At 37.9% G+C, this 22,909-nt stretch overlaps 1 protein-coding gene across 1 annotated transcript in view; it reads left to right on the top strand.

The window, feature by feature from the left end:
• Nucleotides 1-22,909, top strand: part of USH2A (usherin) — a 737,363-nt gene that overhangs the window by 436,528 nt on the left and 277,926 nt on the right. Inside the window, exon 38 of the mRNA XM_078441308.2 lies at nucleotides 4,608-4,787. Coding sequence (XP_078297434.2) covers nucleotides 4,608-4,787 — 180 coding nt within the window. The remainder of the gene's footprint in view (nucleotides 1-4,607; nucleotides 4,788-22,909) is intronic.

The raw sequence follows: 22,909 nt of genomic DNA, 5'->3' as shown, positions 1-22,909 counted from the left end.
AAGAAAATGTTCTTTATAAGTAAAATCTGTTGTAAGATTTATTTGGGCTGTTTCTCAATTTAACACTTTTTCTTTCTTCAAAATAAAGCAGAAAAGCAGAAATAAAGCAGAAATTCACTGAGTGAATTAACTTCTTTGAAAATCTTGTAGAATGTAGAATATCCTGAGATAGCCTCCAGGAGCTTATTTAAAAATTTTACATGATCTACACAAAACTTATGGGTCTTTTGCTTGTGATGCATGATGTTGGCCAATAGCAAAGAATCTCTCCTTCCCCTGCAACCTCAGTGGGAAGACTGAAAGAGAGAGAAATACTTTTTAGAAAACCTGAAGTTATTGTTCTCAAGTGTGAAAAATGATTGCTCATTTTAAAAATTATTTCTATGCGTATTTAAGTGTTTCTTACAGGACAAAGTCATAGCTTTTGTAGTCTGTAAAAGATAAGTCTGGCTCAAGAGGCTGCTTTATACTTACTGAAGATGCATCATTTCACTAATAAAGTAAACATTTTATAGCCCAAAGCTTCAGTCTAAAGGCATCATTGACAAGCACGTCAAAAGTGACCTAATTATTTTGGGAAACAGAGGAAATAAATTTTGATCATTGCTTTAAGACTAGCTTGGACGTAGATTACATGACCCTCAAATCAGTAATTCAGCATGCTTTAAGAAGAATCATCAATGATTCCTGGGCCCTGACTTCTGAGAGTCTCAGTCGGTAGGTCCAGAGTAGAACTCAGGGATGTGGATGTTGATGAAGTACCCCCAGGTGATTTTAATGGAGGTGAACCCTAGAACACTAGTGTAGATGACCTCATCTGCAAAGTGCTGAGTACAACCCCCGGGTTAAAGCCCAGTGGTGCAGACCACAGCCAAAGAGGTGAATGAGGGGAGCTCCTTTTCACACTCACGGTGCCTGGGGGCAGGGTGATGGGAGAGTTGTGGTTCCAGAACACTGGAGCTTAACTGGGCCTGCACCGTCCACTTATACTTACAAATGGGGTCAGCGCTAAGGCTGACCAGACAGAAATGGTCACCTCTGATAGGAAATGCTTATCGTTTTAACGTTTTCCAGCTTGACTCTTGAGGCTAGACCAACGGGGCTGCATTTTCCAGCCCACTGAAAACCAAGTTTATGCAGTGAGAAGCAGTAAAGCAAGACCCTCTCAAGAAGGGGTATCTGAGGACTTGCATTTTAAGAATTTTCCCCCAAGATCTAGGAACTCACACTGGTCAAATTCAAAGGAAGAAAGTGAAGACAGAATAAAGTGGAGAAAACCCAAATCTGTGGATCCCGTTTTGGTTTTGAATCTGGAGAGTTTGGAGCTTCACTGAGGGTTGAAATCCTGTCGGTTGCTCTAGGCCTATGAAATTGAGCTGCGTGTCCTTTGGGGATAAGGGAGCATTGGACTCATTCAGCTGTGTGGTTCCTGTAGATGTACAAGTTCTTTTTGTGAGCTGAACGAAATGGTTATGTAATTGCATACTTCTCATAATTATTGAGTAATTATATACTTCTTATAATTACTGAGTAATCATTGTTCTATAACTAGAACTTAATGTTACAACTAATTGTATAATTACCATGTATTAATGTTATCTGGGAAACTTAGAATAAAGTGGTATTTAATATATTTCCCCTTGCCACACCATTTTCAAAGCTAGCAAAAAAGTGTTTGTTTTATGGCTAGAAATTTCCTTCAAAAACAAACAAAATACAAGAGGAAAAAACCACACTAGTATTATAATCATAGATGTTAACTCATTGATCTTACGTTTGCACCTGGCTTGAAAATTGTATTCTCTTGGCTTAATTTTAGAATTTTCACTGTGATTTTACAATCTTCATGTGTGTGTGTGTGTGTGTGTGTGTGTGTGTGTGTGTGTGTGTGTGAGGTGTGCTCAGGTAACACAATTTCAGGGGCAATTGACCCTCGCCCCGGGTCTCACAGGCTAAGCTGACCTTTCTGAAATTTTACAGCTGGGCACGTGACAACAGCAATTGTGTCAGCTAGAACCAGAAATGCTTCCATGGAGTTTGACATTATGGGAAATCAAGATCTTCAAATGTGGATAATGTAACTTTTCTTAGTGCTTACAAGGATTCGTATTTAAACTTACCCAGGTTTCTTGAGTGCAGGAACTATGTCTTCTACATCCTGGGCACCTTGTTATCGGAACGTAGCAATACCTGCTCTCTGTATGCAGTTGGAGTCAACAATCTTGTGTCTAATCAGGTTGACTAGTTATAAAGAACCTATGATAGCTAATATAGTGTCACTTAGAAATGTCTTTTTAAGGTGAATTTTCAGGTTTCAGGACTTCTTGTTGAAGTGTGTTACATACAGACAGCTGTGGTGTTTACTTGCATTTTAGGAATTTATAATAATTCTTAAGCGGTAAATATATCTTCGCCTTATTTTATTAAAAGTGAATAGAAATTATTTTCCCCATGTTTTAGCCCATAAGCATCACTTATTCTCTTGGGAATAAACCACTCCTTTGAATGTTCCAATTTCAAATTCAGAGTAATAAATTTTTACGTGACACTAGGGATTTCTTCTGGTCATAGAAAACACCTTAGACATGTGTATTTTACAGCAATCATTTTTTTTCAGCTACACCCTTCCTCCCAAAGTTCTTAAAAGGTACCTTTTTAAATTTTTGTATATTTTTAAAGTTTTTGTCTGCCTTACCCACATTTCATGAAAATTATCATAACTAGACATGAGATACATACATCTTTTACATGATTTGATCTTTATTAATGATAGAGTTTGGCGTATAACCTGATGGGACAATGACCTAGTGGTAGCAGGTGTCATTAATTTTGTTTGTTGAAAAAGATAGAATTTTTATTAATAATACATTGTTGGGTGGGAGAGAGGGAGAATGTAATAGGTAGATAATTGCTACCAAGAAAGTAAAATACAGAATGCAGAAGTCTTAATCACTTTCTGGTTTTAAATGTTTGTTTGGAATGTATCAGTTGTACTATAGGAAACAGTCATACTTCCTAGCTTCTATAGATAAACATCAGTTACCTGCTGGGTTATGTAAAGAAATAATCTCACTTAATCTTCACAATAACATTGCAATCAAAGTATTATCATTCCCAGCTCACAGATGAAAAACCTGAGATTTAGAAATATTAAGTAACTTAGTAAAGAGCACACTACTTGGGATTCTCTCTCTCTGCCCCTCTCTCGCTCTCTCTGTCTCTCTCTCAAAATAAATAAGTAAAAACTTTCAAAAATATATTTTAAAAAATTACAAAAATATGATATTTTTTGTAAATATTGCAAATATTAGATTTTGTTTATTGTGCAATGCAAAATCATTTTCAGTATGTGGTCATCTTTTAATTTTTAAACATTTAGCCAATAAAGATTGTATCATTATCTGGAAATCTTGCAAATATGCTTTCCCCTTAAAGTTCAACAACATGTGTGTTTTTTATTCATATGCCTATATTTGTAGAATTTGTGTGGGGTGATGAAAGGTACTACAATAAAAAGTGTTTTGGCAAAGAAAAAAGGCTATTTGAGGTAAATATTGCTATTCTTAATGGGTCTCCTCTTCTGTGTTTTAAGAATAATTGTAACTAGGGTGACTGAGTGGCTCAGTTGGTTCAGCATCTGACTTGGGCTCAGGTCATGCTCTCACAGTTTGTGAGCTTGAGCCGGGCTTTGGGGGGAGCTCCTGCTCTGCTTTGGGTGAAATATGAACCTCACTTCAGGTGAGCTCGCTTTCCTCTCTCTCTCTTTCTCTCTGCCCCTTGCTCTCTTGCACCCCCCAAAACAAAATAATAGTTATAATTAAATTTTACTAAATTTCACCAATATTCTGAAAAATTTGCCTCATGTAAGCTTTTCAGGAAAGCATCTAATATAGACGATGAAATAAATGTTACGACGGGATTTTGAGTAGCCCTCATCTCATTTTAAGCCTAATTTCTAATTCTTCTGAACCTTGAATGTAATTCATTTGTGTAGAAGAGGAAGATAAAACCCTCAGTATTTTCCGGTATCTCAGACATGATACTATTTGAAAATGGATTTGTTCAAGTTTGGAAGGATGGTGGTGGTGCAGCTCAGTGAGTTCACTGAAGGTGATTCTCGTACAAAACCAGGCAGCCTCTTTAGTTTAACATAGAGCTAAAACCAGAGCTTCTGCCCAAAGTGAGCACATACTGCTTTTCAGAATATTCTGGCCAATTCTGATTTGAAGAGGTGTTGGAGGAAAAGCGGTGGTCTACCTTTCATGAAAATAAGCAACAAATACCCCAACTGATGATAAATGAAATATCGACATGTATTATTTAAATGTACCGTTTGGATTTGGAACCATTCTAGATGGGGGAAAGAGTGTGATTTTCTCCAGGCTGCACATCACATAAAATCCAAGGGTAAAAAAACCCTCGAACAATTGTAAATAATCCATCAAGGGATCAATTTGTATGTCCGTGCAGTATTTTTCCTTACGGGCATGATACTTGTAAGAGCTTCACATTATCTTAGAATAACAACTCAGTTGCTCTGGCCACTGAGACAAATGAATGAACTCTTAAATATATACGTTAATTTTAATAATTTTCTTTTTTATCAGAAGATCATAACTACACCCTTCTGAATGGCACACGAGTCATGCACAGTGGTGAGGAGACCGACATTTGGGTGCTCATCGAGGGCTTGGTTCCTTTCACTAACTATACTGTACAAGTGCATGTTTCCAATAGCCAAGGCGGCTTGAGAAGTGACCCCGTAACAATTGCAATGCCACCAGGGGGTAAGTCTATAAACAAGGTTTGTTACACAAATTTATATAAATGCTCTACGAAGTCTTCAAGTCTACTGAGCGCTTGTTTATTGTGTGAAAAATTTTTTGTTTTAGAACTTGGAGGCTCAGTTGTATTTCTGGTGTTTGGATTGTCATTGTTTTGTTTTACTGAGACCCTTTTGTTGATTTTTATTAATGTTTTTGTCGAGACTGCTTTCATCTTGCACTGTGTGTATATGTAGGTATATGTCACACACATATATCTCTTGCTGTTCATGTTAAAAAGACTGGGAAATGTTTTTTTTGTTTGGAGATTTCACTTAGACTCAAAATGTATATTTTCCTTTTTTTTTAAATTTTGTTAATGTTTATTTTTGACAGAGAGAGGCAGAGTGCGAGCAGGGGAGGGGCAGAGAGAGGGAGACACAGAATCAAAGCAGGCTCCAGGCTCTCAGCTATCAGCACAGAGCCTGATGCGGGGCTCGAACTCATGAGCCATGAGATCATGACCTGAGCTGAAGCCGGACACTTAACTGACAGAGCCACCCAGGTGCCCCTCAAAATTTATATTTTCAGTTTGAGCTTTGGTTCTCATTCCTGGTTTTTCAAAGAACCTTATATATCTAAACCTTTCCAGATGCCAAAAAAAGGCCAGTGTGCAGTTTATACAATAGGAACACTACTCATACCACTGGAAAAATACATTTAACTTCCATGTCCTAATGATTAGAGTTCAATAGTGTCACTTTTATGTGTGATACAATCCAGATATATTTCATTTTAACTATTTGTATGAAAAGATGACTTATTTAGAATTATTATTTTGGCCTGTAGTCAATTCCACCTTGTTTTAACTATTTGTGGGGCTAATTGCTGAAAAGAACACTCCCTCTCAGATTGATATGTACAGCCCTTTAACAAAAAAACATTTCTCAAAATAATAAGAGTGTGATTCTCCATTGAGTGTTCAGAAATTTATGATTTCTGAAAATACTGAAGCAAATGGAAGCTAACGGCCTCAAGAAGGAGGTGCTCTGGACAAAGGGAGCACGTCACTATGTTGTTAACCAGTGGGACTGGATAAATATGTCTCCCATCAGAAAGGATATGAAAGCAGCAAAAATCTCATTGCTGGTGGAAAATTAAGCGTTAACCTGCAATGTGTATGGAACCCTTCTCCCAAGGAAGGATTCAATACCTCCTGTATCATAAAAGCACTCATCATTATCCATCTTTCATGACATTATAAGACTCAATGAATAGATGTTTACCAAAACACTTGAAACTCTATATGGCAGAAGCTGCATTGTTTAAGAATGTGTGAAAGAGACAGAGCTGAACAACTCAGAGTCATATTTCATAAACCAATAAAAAGGGGGACTGAATTTAGATAGAGGCTTGTTTAAGAATTGAGGCCAATGGGGCGCCTGGGTGGCGCAGTCGGTTAAGCGTCCGACTTCAGCCAGGTCACGATCTCGCGGTCCGTGAGTTCGAGCCCCGCGTCAGGCTCTGGGCTGATGGCTCGGAGCCTGGAGCCTGTTTCCGATTCTGTGTCTCCCTCTCTCTCTGCCCCTCCCCCGTTCATGCTCTGTCTCTCTCTGTCCAAAAATAAATAAAAAACGTTGAAAAAAAAAAAATTAAGAATTGAGGCCAAAAATACAATACAAAACAAAATCAAGAAAAGAAACCTTGAGTATTCATATTTTCATTTTTAAATCTGACTCAACATGCTAGAAGTGATACAACATCTGATGACTTAGGGCACCTGGTGGCTCAGTTGGTGAAGCGTCCAACTTCAGCTCAGGTCATGAGCTCCAGGTTTGTGGGTTCAAACCCTGCCAAGGGCTCTGTGCTGCCAGCTCAGAGCTTGGAACCTGCTTCAGATTCTGTCTTAGTCTCTCTCTGCCCCTCCCTCCCTCACACTCTGTCTCTCTGTCTGTCTGTCTGTCTCTCTCTCTCTCAAAAATAAAGAAACATTCAAAACAAAATTTTTTAAAAAAAGAACATTTGATGATTCTATATGTTGGTATATAATACTTTTAAAATTAAAGAGTAATTAGTGCTTTAATGGAGATTTTTTAATTACATAGCAATACCTTCCTAATAGGATATGTGGGAATTTAATGACTTATATATTCTTTTCATGGCATTCTCACTGATTTAGATGGTTTGTAATGTACAGCAAGCTGTGTCTCATTCATAAAATAAGGCTGATTTAATTCACTGTTCATCTGTTTAGGAACGCCTAATAATTTGCGGTAAATCTGTGTGTGTGTGTGTGTGTGTGTGCATGTGTGTGTAATATTCAGTTAAACATAGCAAGCATCTAATGCCAGCTGAATACAGTCTGTACCTGTATCTGTTAGTGGTTAGTAGAAGAATTAATATTATGCAAACAGGAAGAAACTAAAAATTTTTCTAGTGGTACAGTTACTGAAGTCAACTGCTGAGTTCACTTCTATCTCTACTCTGTGGAGGCTTATTCATGCCATTGCACACTGTTCTGAAGGCTCATATTCTCTGGTATGTTGCAATCATTCACTTGCCACACTCAGAAATCGAGATTTGGGGAGATGTCACTTCACCCAAAGAGGAAGCAAAATGTCTTCAAAGACAGACAGTGATTTGCTCAAGTTTATTACAGCCATTAGGACAGACTTTTTTTTCATCATTAGATTGTTGTTGATTACAATTAGGAAACTTATAGCTTTGAAATTATCTTTTTTATGACCTTGTGGCAGTTTAAAGGTGACACCTCATTGATTAAATAGGTTTTAGTTCATGCTTCCTTTTACTTAATGATCTGAAAACATATTATCCTGATTTACACATAAAATCATGCTGAAAAGCATGTGGCATTCACTAGAATATGTGTGTTTAAGTAGAATTAAATTAGTACTGAGAGTTATTAAAGAAATCTTCCATGCCTTTGTCCAGTGAACTGTGCTTCGTACAGAAATGAATAATAAATGAACCGATGTACAGAAGTGAACCAACTTATGGGCAGAAAAGGTTCTATATGCTATTTACTTTTCCATTATATTTGGATTGTTACCATTATTGCCATTTCCTTGATTTCAATATTAGGTCTCTTTTATGGTGATGTTAAATTCCTACTATTTTTTCAATGCTGGGTTATGCAAGATGTGTAATGATAGTACCCCTAGCTATGATTTCTTCTCAGTGTAGTTTAAAAATATAATAATGGAAGGCTTAAGCAAAACAGAAATGCTCATTTTTTTTTAATCAAATGTTTGCTATCAAATGTAGACCAGGAAAACTTCCTTTACCCTCTAGATCTGGCCAAGTCCTACTCATATTTTTAGGTTTCAATTTAGAAATAAGGTCTTCAGAAAGTTATCTTTTACCAACCGAGACTGAGATAGGGCCCTCAGGTATCCTATAGTACAAGCACATTATTTTGAAATGGCCTATCTGATTGACTGTCACAATCACTGGTTATAAGGAGCTACACAGCAGGGACTGTTTTGTATTCACTTTTTTTAATGTTTATTTATTTATTTTGAGAGAAAGAGAGAGGGAGAAAGAGAATCTCAAGCAGGCCCTGCACTGACAGCCCACATGGGGCTAGAGCTTAGGAATCCTGAGATCATGATCTGAACCAAAATCAAGTGTCCATGCTTAACCAACTGAGCCACCCAGGGGCCCCTCATGTTATCTTCAGTGCCTAGACCAAATCTGCATTGTAGGTGCATAACGAATAATTGGTGAGTGAATGAATAAATCAGGCAGTCAGGATAGCTTAATTAACCATTTTAAATTGTAAACTTATCATGGCTCAGACCTGTTCATGCCTCATTTTCGATCCGAGCAACCTTATATTGTAACCAGCTGTGGAAAATGTGACCTCCTCTGAAGGTAGTATCCAATGTGGGAATGCTCTGATCATGCAGATGCAACCTGGGGCCCAGACTGCAAGGAGGGCACAGAGATTGGAGGTAAGAAATAGCCTCAAGCTGCAACAACCCATCACTCTTTGACTCCCTCCCTATAGTGGTGACTTAGGTAAGCATAGATTTAACAGTTAGCATAGGAATTTGGAAAGAGGTGAGGGGACAGGGTGCAAAAACTCTTACCCTGCTACATCATCTGTTATTTGATGGTTATGAAACATCTATTTTGATACTAGCTTTCTCTATTTTTCTGATGAGAAAAAAATATGATTAATATGCAGTTTATACTTCAATAAAGCTGGAAAAAATTTTGAGAACCAATAAACCCTGATTAATTCCATCAGGTCTTTCTTTTTCATTGTGTTGTGTTGTTTAATAACATTTTATCAAAAAATAAAGCTCTTAACTTTGAGCAAACAAATGAAAAATATAACCTGATAAACGCAAGTTATTTTGAAGATGGAAATTAAGGCAAGTGAGACCACACAGCCAACAGCTCAGCCCGTAGGTGCACAGAGACAAACCCCGATAGCATACATTTTTTATTTTAAAAATGTTTTTGAAATATTAATCGGTCAACTGCAAGAGTCTGGGAGTTATTTTTCCTTCATGTACATAACATATCTCTACCCACTTCTGTGTACTCAGGTTTTTGTGTTTCTACAACTACTATATTTTTTGGTTGTTTGTAATAACAATGCTCCTATTTAGCACGAAGATACTCTTAGAAATGAAGAATATATTTAATCTGAGCTCTTGAATAGCATTATAGTGAAGGTTCAAGAGTTCTAGGGAAAAAATAAAAAAAATAAAAATGGAATCCAAATGTTAATCCATAAATATGAAACTTTCCTATGACCTTTACCCCTTCAAGGTCTGGAGTTACTAATGGGGTTAGGATTTCAACTCTTAATGGTGCTCAGTGCATTAGTGTTTTGTATGCATGGAATTCAGCATTCAGTTTAATAAGTGGTTGACATTGGTGATGTCCCTTAATTTGCTTAAATCTAATTGGCTCTTTTATCAGTCAAACCTGTATGGATTGGCAATTGATCAGAAAGGGTCAGCCATGACTCTGCATGTAGTTAAACAATGGAACCACCAGTTAAAGTCACAGTTGCATGATAATAAGCAAAAGAAGAACAAATGAGCTTAGAGGAGGAAGGCAAAGAAGCTTAGAAGTTTTGCAGGATCTTCAAGTTCAGAACAAAGGCATTATAGAGTATATAAATTTTAAATACACTGCATTTTGCCTCCAGACTTAAACCTTTTTTTTCCAGATGAACTGAAATCTTGTCTGAAACTGTCTTTGTTACATCAAAGAACTACTCAGAAAGCTAAAAGAGACAGAAGAAGCATAAAAGGGCATAGTTTAAAATGATTAGTGACAAATTCCATACTGACGAGCTAGAAACAGATTTTTTATGAAACTTTTATATTTTTCCAAAAGGAATAATTTTATTCTATTTATCTTTTTCTGAACTGCTTTATTGTAACAGTGAAAGGAACTCAGAGCCACCTAAGTTTGTGAACTTAATCCGGTTTTCTACGACAGTAAATAATTTGTCATTTGTGCCTTCAAATTGATGAGAATTATTATAACCTACAAACTTCATAAAAATACCAAGCTTGAGGAACATGTTTCTTTTCCAAAGGTGGGTTATTAGAGAATCAAAAACGGAGAGAGGAAAAACAGTTGTAGGTGGTTTGTTTTAGAATTTGTTGGAATTTGTTTCTCTTCCCTTGACCCGTATCCTACCCCTCATCACCTAAAACAGTAATGAAATAAAAGGAGGGCAACCTGTTTGGAATTAATAGTTAGGCACATTGTAAAAGCATAGAGTTTGGAAACCCACAAACCTAGATTTGAATGCACCTCCTTCACTCTCTGGCTGTGCAACTATGAGTAACCCACAGATATATCTGAGCCTCAGTTTGTTCATCCATAAAACCGGCTCAGTGGTAATTCCCATATGATAGAGGATTAAACAACACAACTTATATAGCTTAGCACAGTGCCTATCTGGATAAACATTTGGTGCTTGCTACCTTCTTGGTTCTATTTTACTGCTAAGACTCCTTTGAGGTCTCTTGTGATATTGTGATTCATAAGAAACACAGGTGTGGTCTTTGTCCCCAGTTCTGACCCAGAGCTCCTAGATCCCTTGGAATTTCCTAGGTGATGAGAGCTATAAAGGTGTCTTTTGTTATGTTGCTAAGGTTACTTAGGTTAACTTTGGACCTCACCTAAGGGTGGGAGTTGGTTGCCGGTAGTGTGAAGCAGAGAAGTTTGGAACTTTCATCCTACTTCCTGTCCTGGGGGCGGGGGGGGGGGGGGGGGGGGGGGGGGGCGGGTAGGGAGGAGAAGGGAGGAGGCTGGAAGTTGGATCAATCTCCAATGGTCAATTATTTAGTCAGTAGGTAGGTAAGGAAGTCTCCATAAGAACCCAATAAGGATGCGGTTCAGAGAGCTTCCAAGTTGGTGAACATAAGGATATTAGGGGGGTGGGGGGATGCCTGGGTGGCTCAGTCAGTTAAGCATCTGACTTTTGGTCTGGGCTCAGGTCATGATCTTGCAGTTCATGGCTTCAAGCCGTGTTTGGGATTCTCTCTCTCTCCCTCTCTCTCTGCCATTCCCCAGCTCACACTCCTGCGCGCGCGCGCTCTCTCTCTCTCTCTCTCTCTCTCTCTCACAAAATAAATAAATAAACTTAAAAAAAAAAAGAGCATATGGCTATTTGAGGAGAATGTCCAGTTTGAATAGGGCATGGAAGCTCCATGCCCATAAATCTTGCCCTATGCATCCCTTCCCTCCTGGGTTATATCCCTTGTAATAAACCAGTAGTCTAGTGAGTAAATAGGTTTCCTGAGTTCTGTGAGCTGTTCTAGCAAATTAAACCTAAGGAGGGGTCATGGGAATCTCTGATTTATAGCTGTTTTGTCAGAAGCACGGGTGACAACTTGTATGTGTGTGATTCAGTCTTGTGGGACTGAACTCTTACTCTGTGGAATCTAACACTATCTCCAGGTAGTGTCAGAACTGAGTTGACTTATAAGACATCCCGCTGATGTCCAGCACCATTGGAATTGGGTGTACAGAATCCTTTACCTCTGAAAGCTTGTGAACAAGTGAAAACCAGAGTCTTTTACACGCTGGGAAGATCTCCTACATTTTGTCCTCTTATGTCTCAATTTCCATGTACATTCACCATGAGCATTGACATAAATATGGACAGGCCACTAGCCCTGCTAAGGATGGGATCGTTGTAGTGTGGGGATGACAAAGTAAGCAAGAAGCATAAAAAGTAATTTTCCTTTGGAAATAGCTTTAATACCTCCCTCCATGACCTCTGGATCATAATGTATAAATGATTTTTACATCAAGCTTTCATTGGTTATCTTGGGATTTCAATGGGCAGAAAAGGAGCACATTTTTTCTTAATAGAACCTCTTCTGTATTCATATCAAGACACTTATTAGATACAATTTTTATGACTATTTTTTATTTCTCTTATATGTATATTTTATTCATAAGTAAATGCTTTCATAACTTTGTTAATGCTAGGCAAAAGAGAGGAGTTTGAAATTTTTACTCAATGTTTTTTTACCAGTTCTTTGTTTTCCCTAAATATATATTTTAAAAAATTGAATCTTGGAATTAAAAGTTTATTTCCTTTTTCATTGAATAGGAAAGATTGGTACTTGCTCAGATAATACACTTTTGAATAACTAAATGAAAATCTTTGCTTTTTCTAAAATTTTAAATATTTTTATTTATTTTTGAGAGAGAGGAAGAGAGAGACACAGAGCACGAGTGGGGTAGGTCAGAGAGAAAGGCGGACAGAATCTGAGGCATGCTCCAGGCTCTGAGCTGTCAGGACAGAGCCCAACATGAAGCTCGAACCCATGGACCCCAAAATCATGATCTGAGCCAAAGTCAGACACTCAACTAACTGAGCCTCCCAGGCACCTAAAAATCTTTGCTTTTCGAAATGTAACATAATGCTTGCTCAATAATATTGCTAAAAGAATAATATGTTAGCCACTTATTTTTCACAGATTGAAGTATGGAATTAATTTTTGTTTAGCCATAAAAAGACTGGGATGCTTTTACGCTTATCTCTTACTATGTAACAAACCACCCCAAAACTTAGCGATTTAATACGACCACTCTTTATTATTTCTCATGATTGTACAAATTGTTGGTCTTAGAAAATATAATGAAGTCCCCTGGAAATTACAATGAAGCTGCAAACTTTTGCCCTTGAACTGGAATAGTTGAGTGCCCATCTTGGTATATTACCGAATAAATGGAGATTAAAAAAATTAATCCAGCGAATCAGTTAAGAGTAGGTAGGTAAAGAGAGTGCCTACTGTATACCAGAAGGAAAAGGTAAAGCATAAACTGGAGCTGAATGATGATCCACCCTGGGGACAGCCTACCCTAGTGGAGGGACAGGACAATGCTATCAAATTCTCTTAGGTTACATATTACAATAGCTCTGCCTTTGAAAGAAAAGAGAAAGAAATCATTGATCATACTCCTTCCATTGATTAGAACAGGGCCTGAGAGTTTGGGCATGAAGTGCTCAGTGAATTTATTTTTCTCCTTCAGTTTTTAAAGGCAAGTACTGAATTTTCTCATCTTTTTTCTCAACAGAAATCCCTAAGACCTTTAAAAAAAATGGTGTGGGTCATGCTATGGACCAACCATAAAGAGAATGATATCATTTTATGGCAGAAGCCCTAAGAGAATTAGAAGCATTTAGAAGCTCAAAAAGCAGGGAGAGACCAAAAAACAAATAAACACAAAATAATAAGAATTGCAAATGTAAATTCTGTTTTGTCTTATACTTTCCTCGTTCTCTATAGCAGAGTACTATAAACTATTTTTATGCCTTTTAAAATCTCTATTTAGTAGTACAATGTCCAATATAGTACATTTTTATGACATTAATAGTTCTAAAAATTGTAAAAGTTTGCTTGCAGAGTGCAAATAAAGGTTCCATCAGCATGTACTTTCTATGTTTCATGTGCTGTGAATCCACTGTACGAGGTGTTAAGTTGAAACTTCAGCATGTGGGTGGCCATGAGATATCTTAAAGATGAAAAGAATGGAAAGGAATGGCAATTTAAAAAATAAACTGTAGGTTAGAAACGAAATAAATAGGCGAAAATAGTATATTATCTTATTCAGGGGGAAAGGAAAGATTTTGAAGGAAAGATGAAATTAACTGCATTTTTAATTAATTAATTAATGTCTTTATTTGTTTTAATGTTTATTTATTTATTTAAAAAATGTAAAGTTTATTTATATTTGGGAGACAGAGACAGAGGGCAAGCAGGGGAGGGGCTGAGAAAGACAGAGACAGAATCTGAAGCAGGCTCCAGGCTCTGAGTTGTCAGCACAGAGCCCTACATGGGGCTCAAAGCCACAAACCCTGAGATCATGACCTGAGCTGAAGTTGGATGCTTACCCGAATTTGCCATCCAGGCACCCCTATTTTAATATTTATTTTTGAGAGAGAGAGAAAAAAAGAAAACTCAAGCAGGGGAGGGACAGAGAGAGAGAGACAGAGACTCCCAAGCAGGCTCTGAGCTATCAGCGCAAAGCCCTAGGTGGGACTCGAATCCACAAACTACAAGTCATGACCTGAGCTGAAGTCAGATGCTCAAAGGACTGAGCCACCCAGGTGCTCCATAACTGCCTTTTAAAATGTAAAAGCCACGGGGCGCCTGGGTGGCGTAGTCGGTTAAGCGTCCGACTTCAGCCAGGTCACGATCTCGCGGTCCGTGAGTTTGAGCCCCGCGTCAGGCTCTGGGCTGATGGCTCGGAGCCTGGAGCCTGTTTCCGATTCTGTGTCTCCCTCTCTCTCTGCCCCTCCCCAGTTCATGCTCTGTCTCTCTGTCCCAAAAATAAATAAAAAACGTTGAAAAAATTTAAAAAAAAAAAATAAAATGTAAAAGCCACAATGAAGATACAAGGTCCTGAGGAATTGCATTCTTTAAAACAACAACATTACATCACATAAACGGATGATTTGTCTTTACTTTCAGTATATATGTTTTAAATGTTTATTTATTCTTGAGAGAGAGAGCACAAGTGGCAACGGGCAGAGAGAGAAGAGAGAGAAGTCCAAGCAGACTCCGCACTGTCAGCATAGAGCCCAATGCGGGGCTTGATCTTACAAACCCTGAGATATGACCTGAGCTGAAATCAAGAGTGAGATGCTTAACTGATTGAGCCACGCAGGTGCCCCTCTTTACTTTCAGTATATTAAACGCTTCACAATTTATATTGCATTCAGTCCATATGAATCTGTAGAGTAGTTGTGCATAATGTTTTACTTCTGTGTATGTCTTTGAAATGTGCTATTTTCCCCCTGGAAAAATCAATCCGTTGAAGGTAATAAAGTAGGCAGATGCAATGAATAAATGGCATTTAAATTCTTAATAAAATAAATAGTGTACTTTTGAAAACATATGCCAGGCCATTTAGTTTAAACTATGCTTAATCCCAGATATGTTATGATAACGGAACCAAAGTATTTGTAACTGTCTCAAAGATGCTCTCAAATCTTTTCATGAAAAAATCTTACCTTTACCTTTTAAGAATTGTTAGTTCACCTTGCTCTTTGTGTGTGTGTGTGTGTGTGTGTGTGTGTGTGTGTGCGCGCGCACGTGCGCGCGTGTGCATGTGTGTTTGTAAAATTACATTACATAAGCCAAGGAGAAGGATAAATTTCTATTTCATAATTTGTGAAAATTTTCCTCAATCTTCATGTCACCATCCTGACAATGAGCTTCCTCCTTATAAAAACACTGTAGAAAGGGACTAACTTCTGAGCCATGAAGAAGATGGAATTGGAACTTTGAAGTGTGCTTGCCATGGTCTCAACAAGCCTCCAGGAAAGGGCTGCCAGCTTCCCACATTTGCATACTCTCCTGTGGTTTGTGTAGAAATACACACACCCACACACAATTAAGTGCTATCTTTAGAACATCCTGGGGCAAGAGGGAGAGACAAAAAAAAAAAGAAAGAAAGAAAGAAAAAGAAATCACATTTTTCCTACTTTACCAGGGGAGAGAGGTGGGAAGTATTATCTCTGTAAGTTCCATTGATATTTAAAATCATATTTTTTTAAAAAGAATAAGTACAATTCCCTTTTCTGTTTTTTATCTTGGAATAAAGGTTATCTGTAACTTTAAGTTTAAAAAAAATCATGTCTGTCTGACTGGCTCTGCAGTTTAAAAGCAACTTGAAGTTTTATTTGAATTCTTATAGTACCCTAAAGAAATTTTTGCTTTATTTTTTAAAAATAATATCTTATTCTTTTCTTTTTCCTTTGTTATCCTAGACAGAATCTATGCCTGACTTGCATACAATTCTATGAGCATTTACTTGTCTGTATAAACGCTTTTAGAAAAGTGACACAAGTTCTTAATATATCATAGGTACTTACAGGCCATATTTCCTATCTCTTTTCATTAGGAAGCTCTAGAAAATCTTTATTGTATCTCTACGAAGGGAAAAAAGTTCTAGAGTTTTGTTAAAACTTAATGAACAACAGACTGTGATAACAGTAAACACATTCACTGTAGCCACTATGATATTCATGATTATTCATTAATTGGGACAAATGAAACTAGAAATGTGAGGGTATCTAGTGCTTACTTTATGAGAGCAATCCTCTCATACACTTGGACAATCACTTGAGAATTTACACTGCCTTCCATTTTTATTCAGATGTTTCCTGTGTATGTACAATGCTCATCTACTACAGTATAAATCCATGCTAAGGATGGAATGAGTGGGTAAACAGTTGTAGATAGAAGTAGTCATAATGGATCTGCTCTCTTTTGTTTCTTTCCTTTTATTCCCTCCCTCATTCCCTCCCTTCTTCCCTTTTTTCCTTCCTTCCTCCCTCCCTTCCCTCCTTCCTTTCATTCCTCCTTCCTTCCTTCCCTTCTTCCCTCCCTCCTTCCTTCCTTTCCTTTTTCTTTCCCTCTTTCCTTTCTGCCTTCCTGCCTCCCTGCCTCCCTGCCTCCCTGTCTCCCCTTCTTTCCAAATTCCCTCTCTCAATTATCTTGGCTCTAGGCACTTGGTAGGAAATTAGTAATGTTTACTGTCATGCCCCCAAGGAGTCATAGTGGCCTTGTGTTATTTTTGTACCCAACTGTACCTTCACCCTTCCCACTCTTTCTTTTGATGACACTGCTCTAATTTCCCTCTGGGCACCCTGGGCCCCCATGCCCAGAACATGTGCTGTGTGTGGAGTTGACTCTATTACCAAGTCTAGTCAATGAGATCATATTCCCCTGACCACAGGGATTTTTTTTTTCAGGAATTACAAACTTTCCATTTAGAAGTAATGAGATACAGTAAACCAGTGTAGCCAACAGAGGTTCTGCCGTGCTCCTGGATTGAATCTGGAATTGGGTTGAATCTACTGCGGGTCATTTTGCCCCTCAAAGAGTCTGAGAATATAGCCAGCATGGGAGAAAGCAGAGGGAATCTGAGAGAAAGAGGTAGACTGGATTCTGGAGACATCATTGACCCCCTCTGCCTAAAACCAATGCTTTCCCTAGATTCTTCTATTATAAGAGCTAACCCCTTTCCTTACGTAAGCCTGTATGTATTGGGTTTGTGCCACTTGAGAACAAAATCATTTAAACCACAAGATGCTTGAGAGAAAGGAAAGAGTAATGAGCATTTAGAGAAGCCTCTTGACTTCTTGAAAATTATACTGAACTGTGGCAACTGAACATATGTGTTGGCTTCTCTTTGAGCTCTCAAATGTAGAAGCCTCAGGAAGCAAACCTGATGTGAAATGAAATAATAATGACTAAGACAATAAAATTGCTGACCCCGTTCTGAAGGTCCTCTTCAGAGTCACCACATGTGGCCATTTTCTGAGACACTTCTCTATTTCCATATCTCAGAGACCTGAGCAACGCCTCTCACACTAATTAGCTATTAGGTCGGATTTAGGTAACTTTACTTGACTCTGATGCAGGTTTCCCACCTTTAAAATGGAAGACTTGAATGAAACCAGTGGTCCTCACAGTGTGATTGATCCCAGGAAGGGAATATCAGCATTATTTGGGAACTTGTTCGGAATGCAGACTCTGGAGCCCCGTACTCATTCTGCCAAATCAGAAATTTGGAGAGTGGAGCCACACAGTCTATAATTGATTAGATGCCACCTCCCTGCCAACCCAACCACCACCAGGTTAAGTCTGGATGCATGCCCAAGTCTGAAAACACTGAACTAGATCATCTTTAGAATACCTTCAAAGAGGGATGGCTGGGTGGCTCGGTTGGTTAAGCGTCCGACTTTGGCTCAGGTCATGATCTCACGGTTTGTGAGTTCCAAGCCCCACGTAGGGCTCTGTGCTGACAGCCTGGAGCCTGCTTTGGATTCTGTGACTCCCTCTCCCTCTGCTCCTCTCTCGCTCTCACTCTCTCTCTCTGTCTCCCAGAATGGGGCAGGAAGAGATACCATGCATGACCGATTCCAGGTGTTGAGTCCTACCTGTGGCAGGAGAGAGCAACAGGCATGAAGTTTTATGCACTGAGAAACACTAATTGGCCCTACTGTGAAGATGCCGTCAGTTGAATTTCCTCTGCTCTTCGATTTCTTCATAGAACAGCTGTTATAAGGAACTCCACGTAACTAAAACCTGAGTCTCTTCCCTCTGGGGAATTTTCCTTAATGAACATCTTCTGGCTGCACCTCCTCTGTGGGGTTTTGAAATGTGTTCCTCAAGTCAGTTACATCTTTATCCTGAATTCCAGGATTGGCTGGCTAGTAGGCCTCATAGTTAACGATTTTTCCTTCTAGGAATTCACAAATACAGCTCCAAGGAGGAGGCTGATACAGTTTCCAGTTGCCGAGAGAACAGTTAAGATCATGAAATCATCTATTTGGGAAAAATAGTTTTCTTTGCTGTAGTGATTCCTCACACTTCGTACTTCCCAGGTGTAGATGCTCTTTAACCTATATTAACTCATTTAATTTTACTCTCTAAGGGAAGTGCTATTATTATCATCCCTATTTACATATGAGAAGGCTGAGGACCAGAGATTGTCTTGCAATGTGTTTGTTAAGCTCATGCAACTACTGAATAGCAGAGACCAGAATTCAGACCTAGGGACAGAAACCTGGTTCTGAGCCCTGTGCTCTTTATTTGAAGCATCCTCCACTGATGGCTCATTTCCTCTCTTAGCAGAGGTAGCAGATTTCTAGGCTCCACTAGTCAACAAGGATCTGAAGATGTGACTTGACTCTACTGTTGTGTCACATGTAATTCCAAGAGTATTGTTTGGGTGAAATACCAGGTGTTCAAAACCTTTGGTCAATGAACTGGAGAGTTCCCCTCATTTAACTACTGACCCATGCACTTAAAGTTTACATTCTAATGTCGGGGGGGGGGGGGGGGGGGAGGGGTGGGAATTCAGTTAAAGCAGATATCTTTACAGCTTTACAAGGAAGCATTAAGCAAAAACAATATTATGTAGTCTACAGTCTATGGAGTAATGGCAAAAATTAGCCAGTTGGACCATCCTTTCTCAGCATGGATATAAGTACTTACTTGCCAACCAAGTATTTTGAAGAACTTCTTTCATTTTTGCCTATAAGTTTCTAAGATTAACCCTAATTAGATGAAAAGAATATTAAAAATAACCTCTATTTATTTAGGAGAAAAGGCTCATTCAACTTTTCTGAAAATATTTCTCTTTCTGAACTTTCAGCTCTCCAGTGACACGCATCGTAATTTAAACTTATTTCTTTGGCTTGTGTTAGAAAATGTAAGTTTTCTCATCTGTTTTGCTCTTGTAGGGCTTTCGTATAGGTATGAAACAGGAAATCTCATTAGAACATCAAATGTTCAAAGACATTTACCCAAAACATTAGTGTGTAACAACAGTGGGGTCACTATTGCTAATTACCAAGTTGCCCTCTCCTTTGGCCTGTATCAAAATGGAAACTTTTTGTGTTAATGCCCTCTATGTCCCAAGGGAAATGAATAGATGTGATTCAGATGTACAATCTTCTGAGTTTACATAATTTGCACTCATAAAGAGAGACTTAATTTATCTAATAATGTTAAAAATTTAAAAATAACTTTATTGAAAGAAAGAGAGCATGGAAGCCTGTTTTTGTAAAAGAAGGATGAATCAATGAATGAATGAATCCTTTCTCCCTATATTAATTTTTTATTTTTCTGTGAACAGATTAAAAACACAGCAGTGGAATGAGGACATTTATTCACAATTAGAATACTGGGGAACTCAGGAGTGTGAACAGTGTGAGTGTGTAAGAGAATCATTCCATGGAGCAGTCACAGGAATGACCATCTATGTCCTCAGGGCCATCACAAAGGGGGAGTACTCACCTCATCAGAGTCTGCAAAAGAGGGCATGGCCACACAAAAAGACTCGAATCTTGTTCACATAGTTGATTCTGTAAAGTCTCAAGTGAGCATGTCTCTTCCGTTGTGCATTTGTTAAGCACATAGGCTGCTGTGTCTGTCCAACTATCTGAATTTTAACTACATCACCACCCATCATCCCCAGTGTTTCCATTTACCGATTGTGTGATCTCAAGGAAGTCATCTCCTCCCAAGGCCTCAATTTGTTCATCTGGAAAGGGAGTTTATAATCCCATAACCATCCTCAATGGGTTTTGGTAGAGGGCAAAGGATGGCCACACACTGAGAAGATCAGGCGGCACAGGAGTAGGCACTTGATGATTTGTTTGGAGAATATAAAGTATGATATGTAACGAGCACAAAATACACATAACCCATCACTAGTTAACTTGGAAATTAAACCAACCTCCAAACGTCTAAATTTTTATTTTCCCTGATGATTCTAACAACTGCCTCTTAAAGCTAAATGTAAGGAAACAGCAGACTGGTTGTGGTATATTAAATTATAAGTGAGGACTAATTTGAGGATCAAAGGTGCTCTTTGGGGGATATCACTCGACTGGTAGGAAAAGCATCAGCTGTCTCCCTCTGTCTCATGTACTTGTACTCTCTGTCTTGGAAATATCCTTCCCCACAGTTTCAGAATCTTGATGTTTAATTTAACACAAAGGTCTTTGAGAAGCACAACAGGGGGTTGTTCCTGGTTGTTCTGGCATTGAGGAAATTGAAATGTACATGTTTTTTCTCATTTATCAAAGACAGGCAAGAATCTAAACTGACATTTTATATCAAATGAATTATGAACTGTGTACTTTGTACCTAAGGGAACAACAACTAAATTAGACCTTGGGATAAAAAAGAGAGAGAGACAAATATAGGTTTTTAATAAAACATACAGTAATTTCTGTTACTATGTCTGATGGTGACATGACCAGTCTTATTGTGTAACTAGTGAATGGATGCAGGCTACTCTGAAATCGGTAAGATTTAAATATATTTGAGAGATGTTCTCAGAAAGGATTAGATTAAATTACTTCTCGTGTAGCTAGGTTTTATGAAAAGTGAAACATTCTTCATCAACTAAAGTTAACTTTTACCTTTTTGTCAACGCTCTCTCAGAAAAGAAAGACAGCACTTGCAAATTCTTAGTCCAGAAAAACTATGAGATTAAAAGTTGCTTGAGGAAAATGTGTAGTATTCAAGATAAGAATAACATGATAAGAATATCATTTTCTATATCTCCTCCATTGATCTGTAACCTGTACACACATATGCACACTCACACTCACACACAAGTAAATTATCCTAGTGATTAAGAGCATGGATTCTAAAATCAACCATATTGGGTTCAAAACTAAATTTCTCCTCTTTTTTTTTTAATGTTTATTTACTTATTTTTAAGAGAGAGAGAGCATGAGCGAAAGAGGGACAGAGAGGGAGACACAGAATCTGAAGCAGGCTCCAGGCTCTGAGCTGTCAGCACAGAGCCTGTTGTGGGGTTCAAACCCACGAACTGTGAGATCATACCTGAGCTGAAGTTGGACGCTTAACCGACTGAGCCACCCAGGTGCCCCCTATATTTCTCCTCTTGCTAGCTATGAGACCTTGATCAAGTTATACAGTTATACTTTGCTTCAGGTTTTTCTTTCTATAAAAATGGGAGAAATAGTAGTCACGGGTTGACATTGAGAGAAGTAATTAGGATAAATGTATGCAAAGAATGTGACAATGCTGGACACATAATAATTGCGTATTGCATTGCAAAGTTATATCCTCCCCATTGTATGTGAGAAGATTGGATAGCCACAAATTAGCCTTCCACTTTTCAATGGCTACTGATTCCTGGTAGATAGGGAACATTTGAATTAAACTTTTAAGGTGAAGGAGGAGATATCCTATCATATCTGTCCAATATACTAAATAATCATTTTTTAAATTACTAATTGAAATTGAAAATTTCTATTGAAAATTGAAAATTCTTGAGAATTAGAGGTGATCCATGCTTTCTTCAGCTAGGCAAAGCTATGTTTTGTTTACTATGCTATTTGTCAAAAGTAGATATTCTAATTTGTGCTACATATAAATTAAGAAAGCATTATTAATGATAATACATTTGTTTTTTACTTCTGAATTTCCCCCAGGTTTATTCACCTGAAACTGACAAAATTCCTTGGTATTAATGCCATATGCTTTCTAATACCAATGTTACACTGGATGGCAATTGTGTGGCTAAATTACTAAAACAAATAACTCACTAATACTGTGATTATAGATTTTCTACACATGAACTTAATTATCTAGTTATTAATCATGACTGTGGTCAAATGAGTATCAATTTTTTATTCTCAACTTTTCTGCTACTTCCTGGGCTGAAATCAGTTCTTAGAAGTCTTTCAGCATTTTTTACCCTAATGATAACTTTTATTTCACTTTCCTTAATAGAGAATGTGAAAGTAATGGCCTATTGAGGTAAAGGGTGTCCTGCATGCAATCTTGGTGTTTTAAGACTAGATCTAGTTATTAGCTGAGTAATTTATTAATCAACTTGAATTTTAGATCTGCTCCTATCGTTAAGATGATTTTATAACCAATCCCCTTTCGTTCTTTCATCCTTAAATGGCGAAAATTTTGTAAGCTATTCAAAGATCACTTGACTTCTTGCTTCTTGTTTTTCCAGTATAGTAGATTCAGTGGCAATGTTAGAAAGAGTCATGGTTCTAGTTCTAAAATGCAATAGTTTATTTTCTTAACTACCTGAGTTAGTTTTTTAACTATTGTTCT

The sequence above is a fragment of the Panthera onca genome, chromosome F1, assembly GCF_046562875.1.
Source record: "Panthera onca isolate mPanOnc1 chromosome F1, mPanOnc1 haplotype 2, whole genome shotgun sequence".
NCBI classification, from domain to species: Eukaryota; Metazoa; Chordata; class Mammalia; order Carnivora; family Felidae; genus Panthera; species Panthera onca.
Note: the sequence above shows the minus strand (reverse complement) of the source record. Positions and strands in the feature narration are given on the sequence as shown.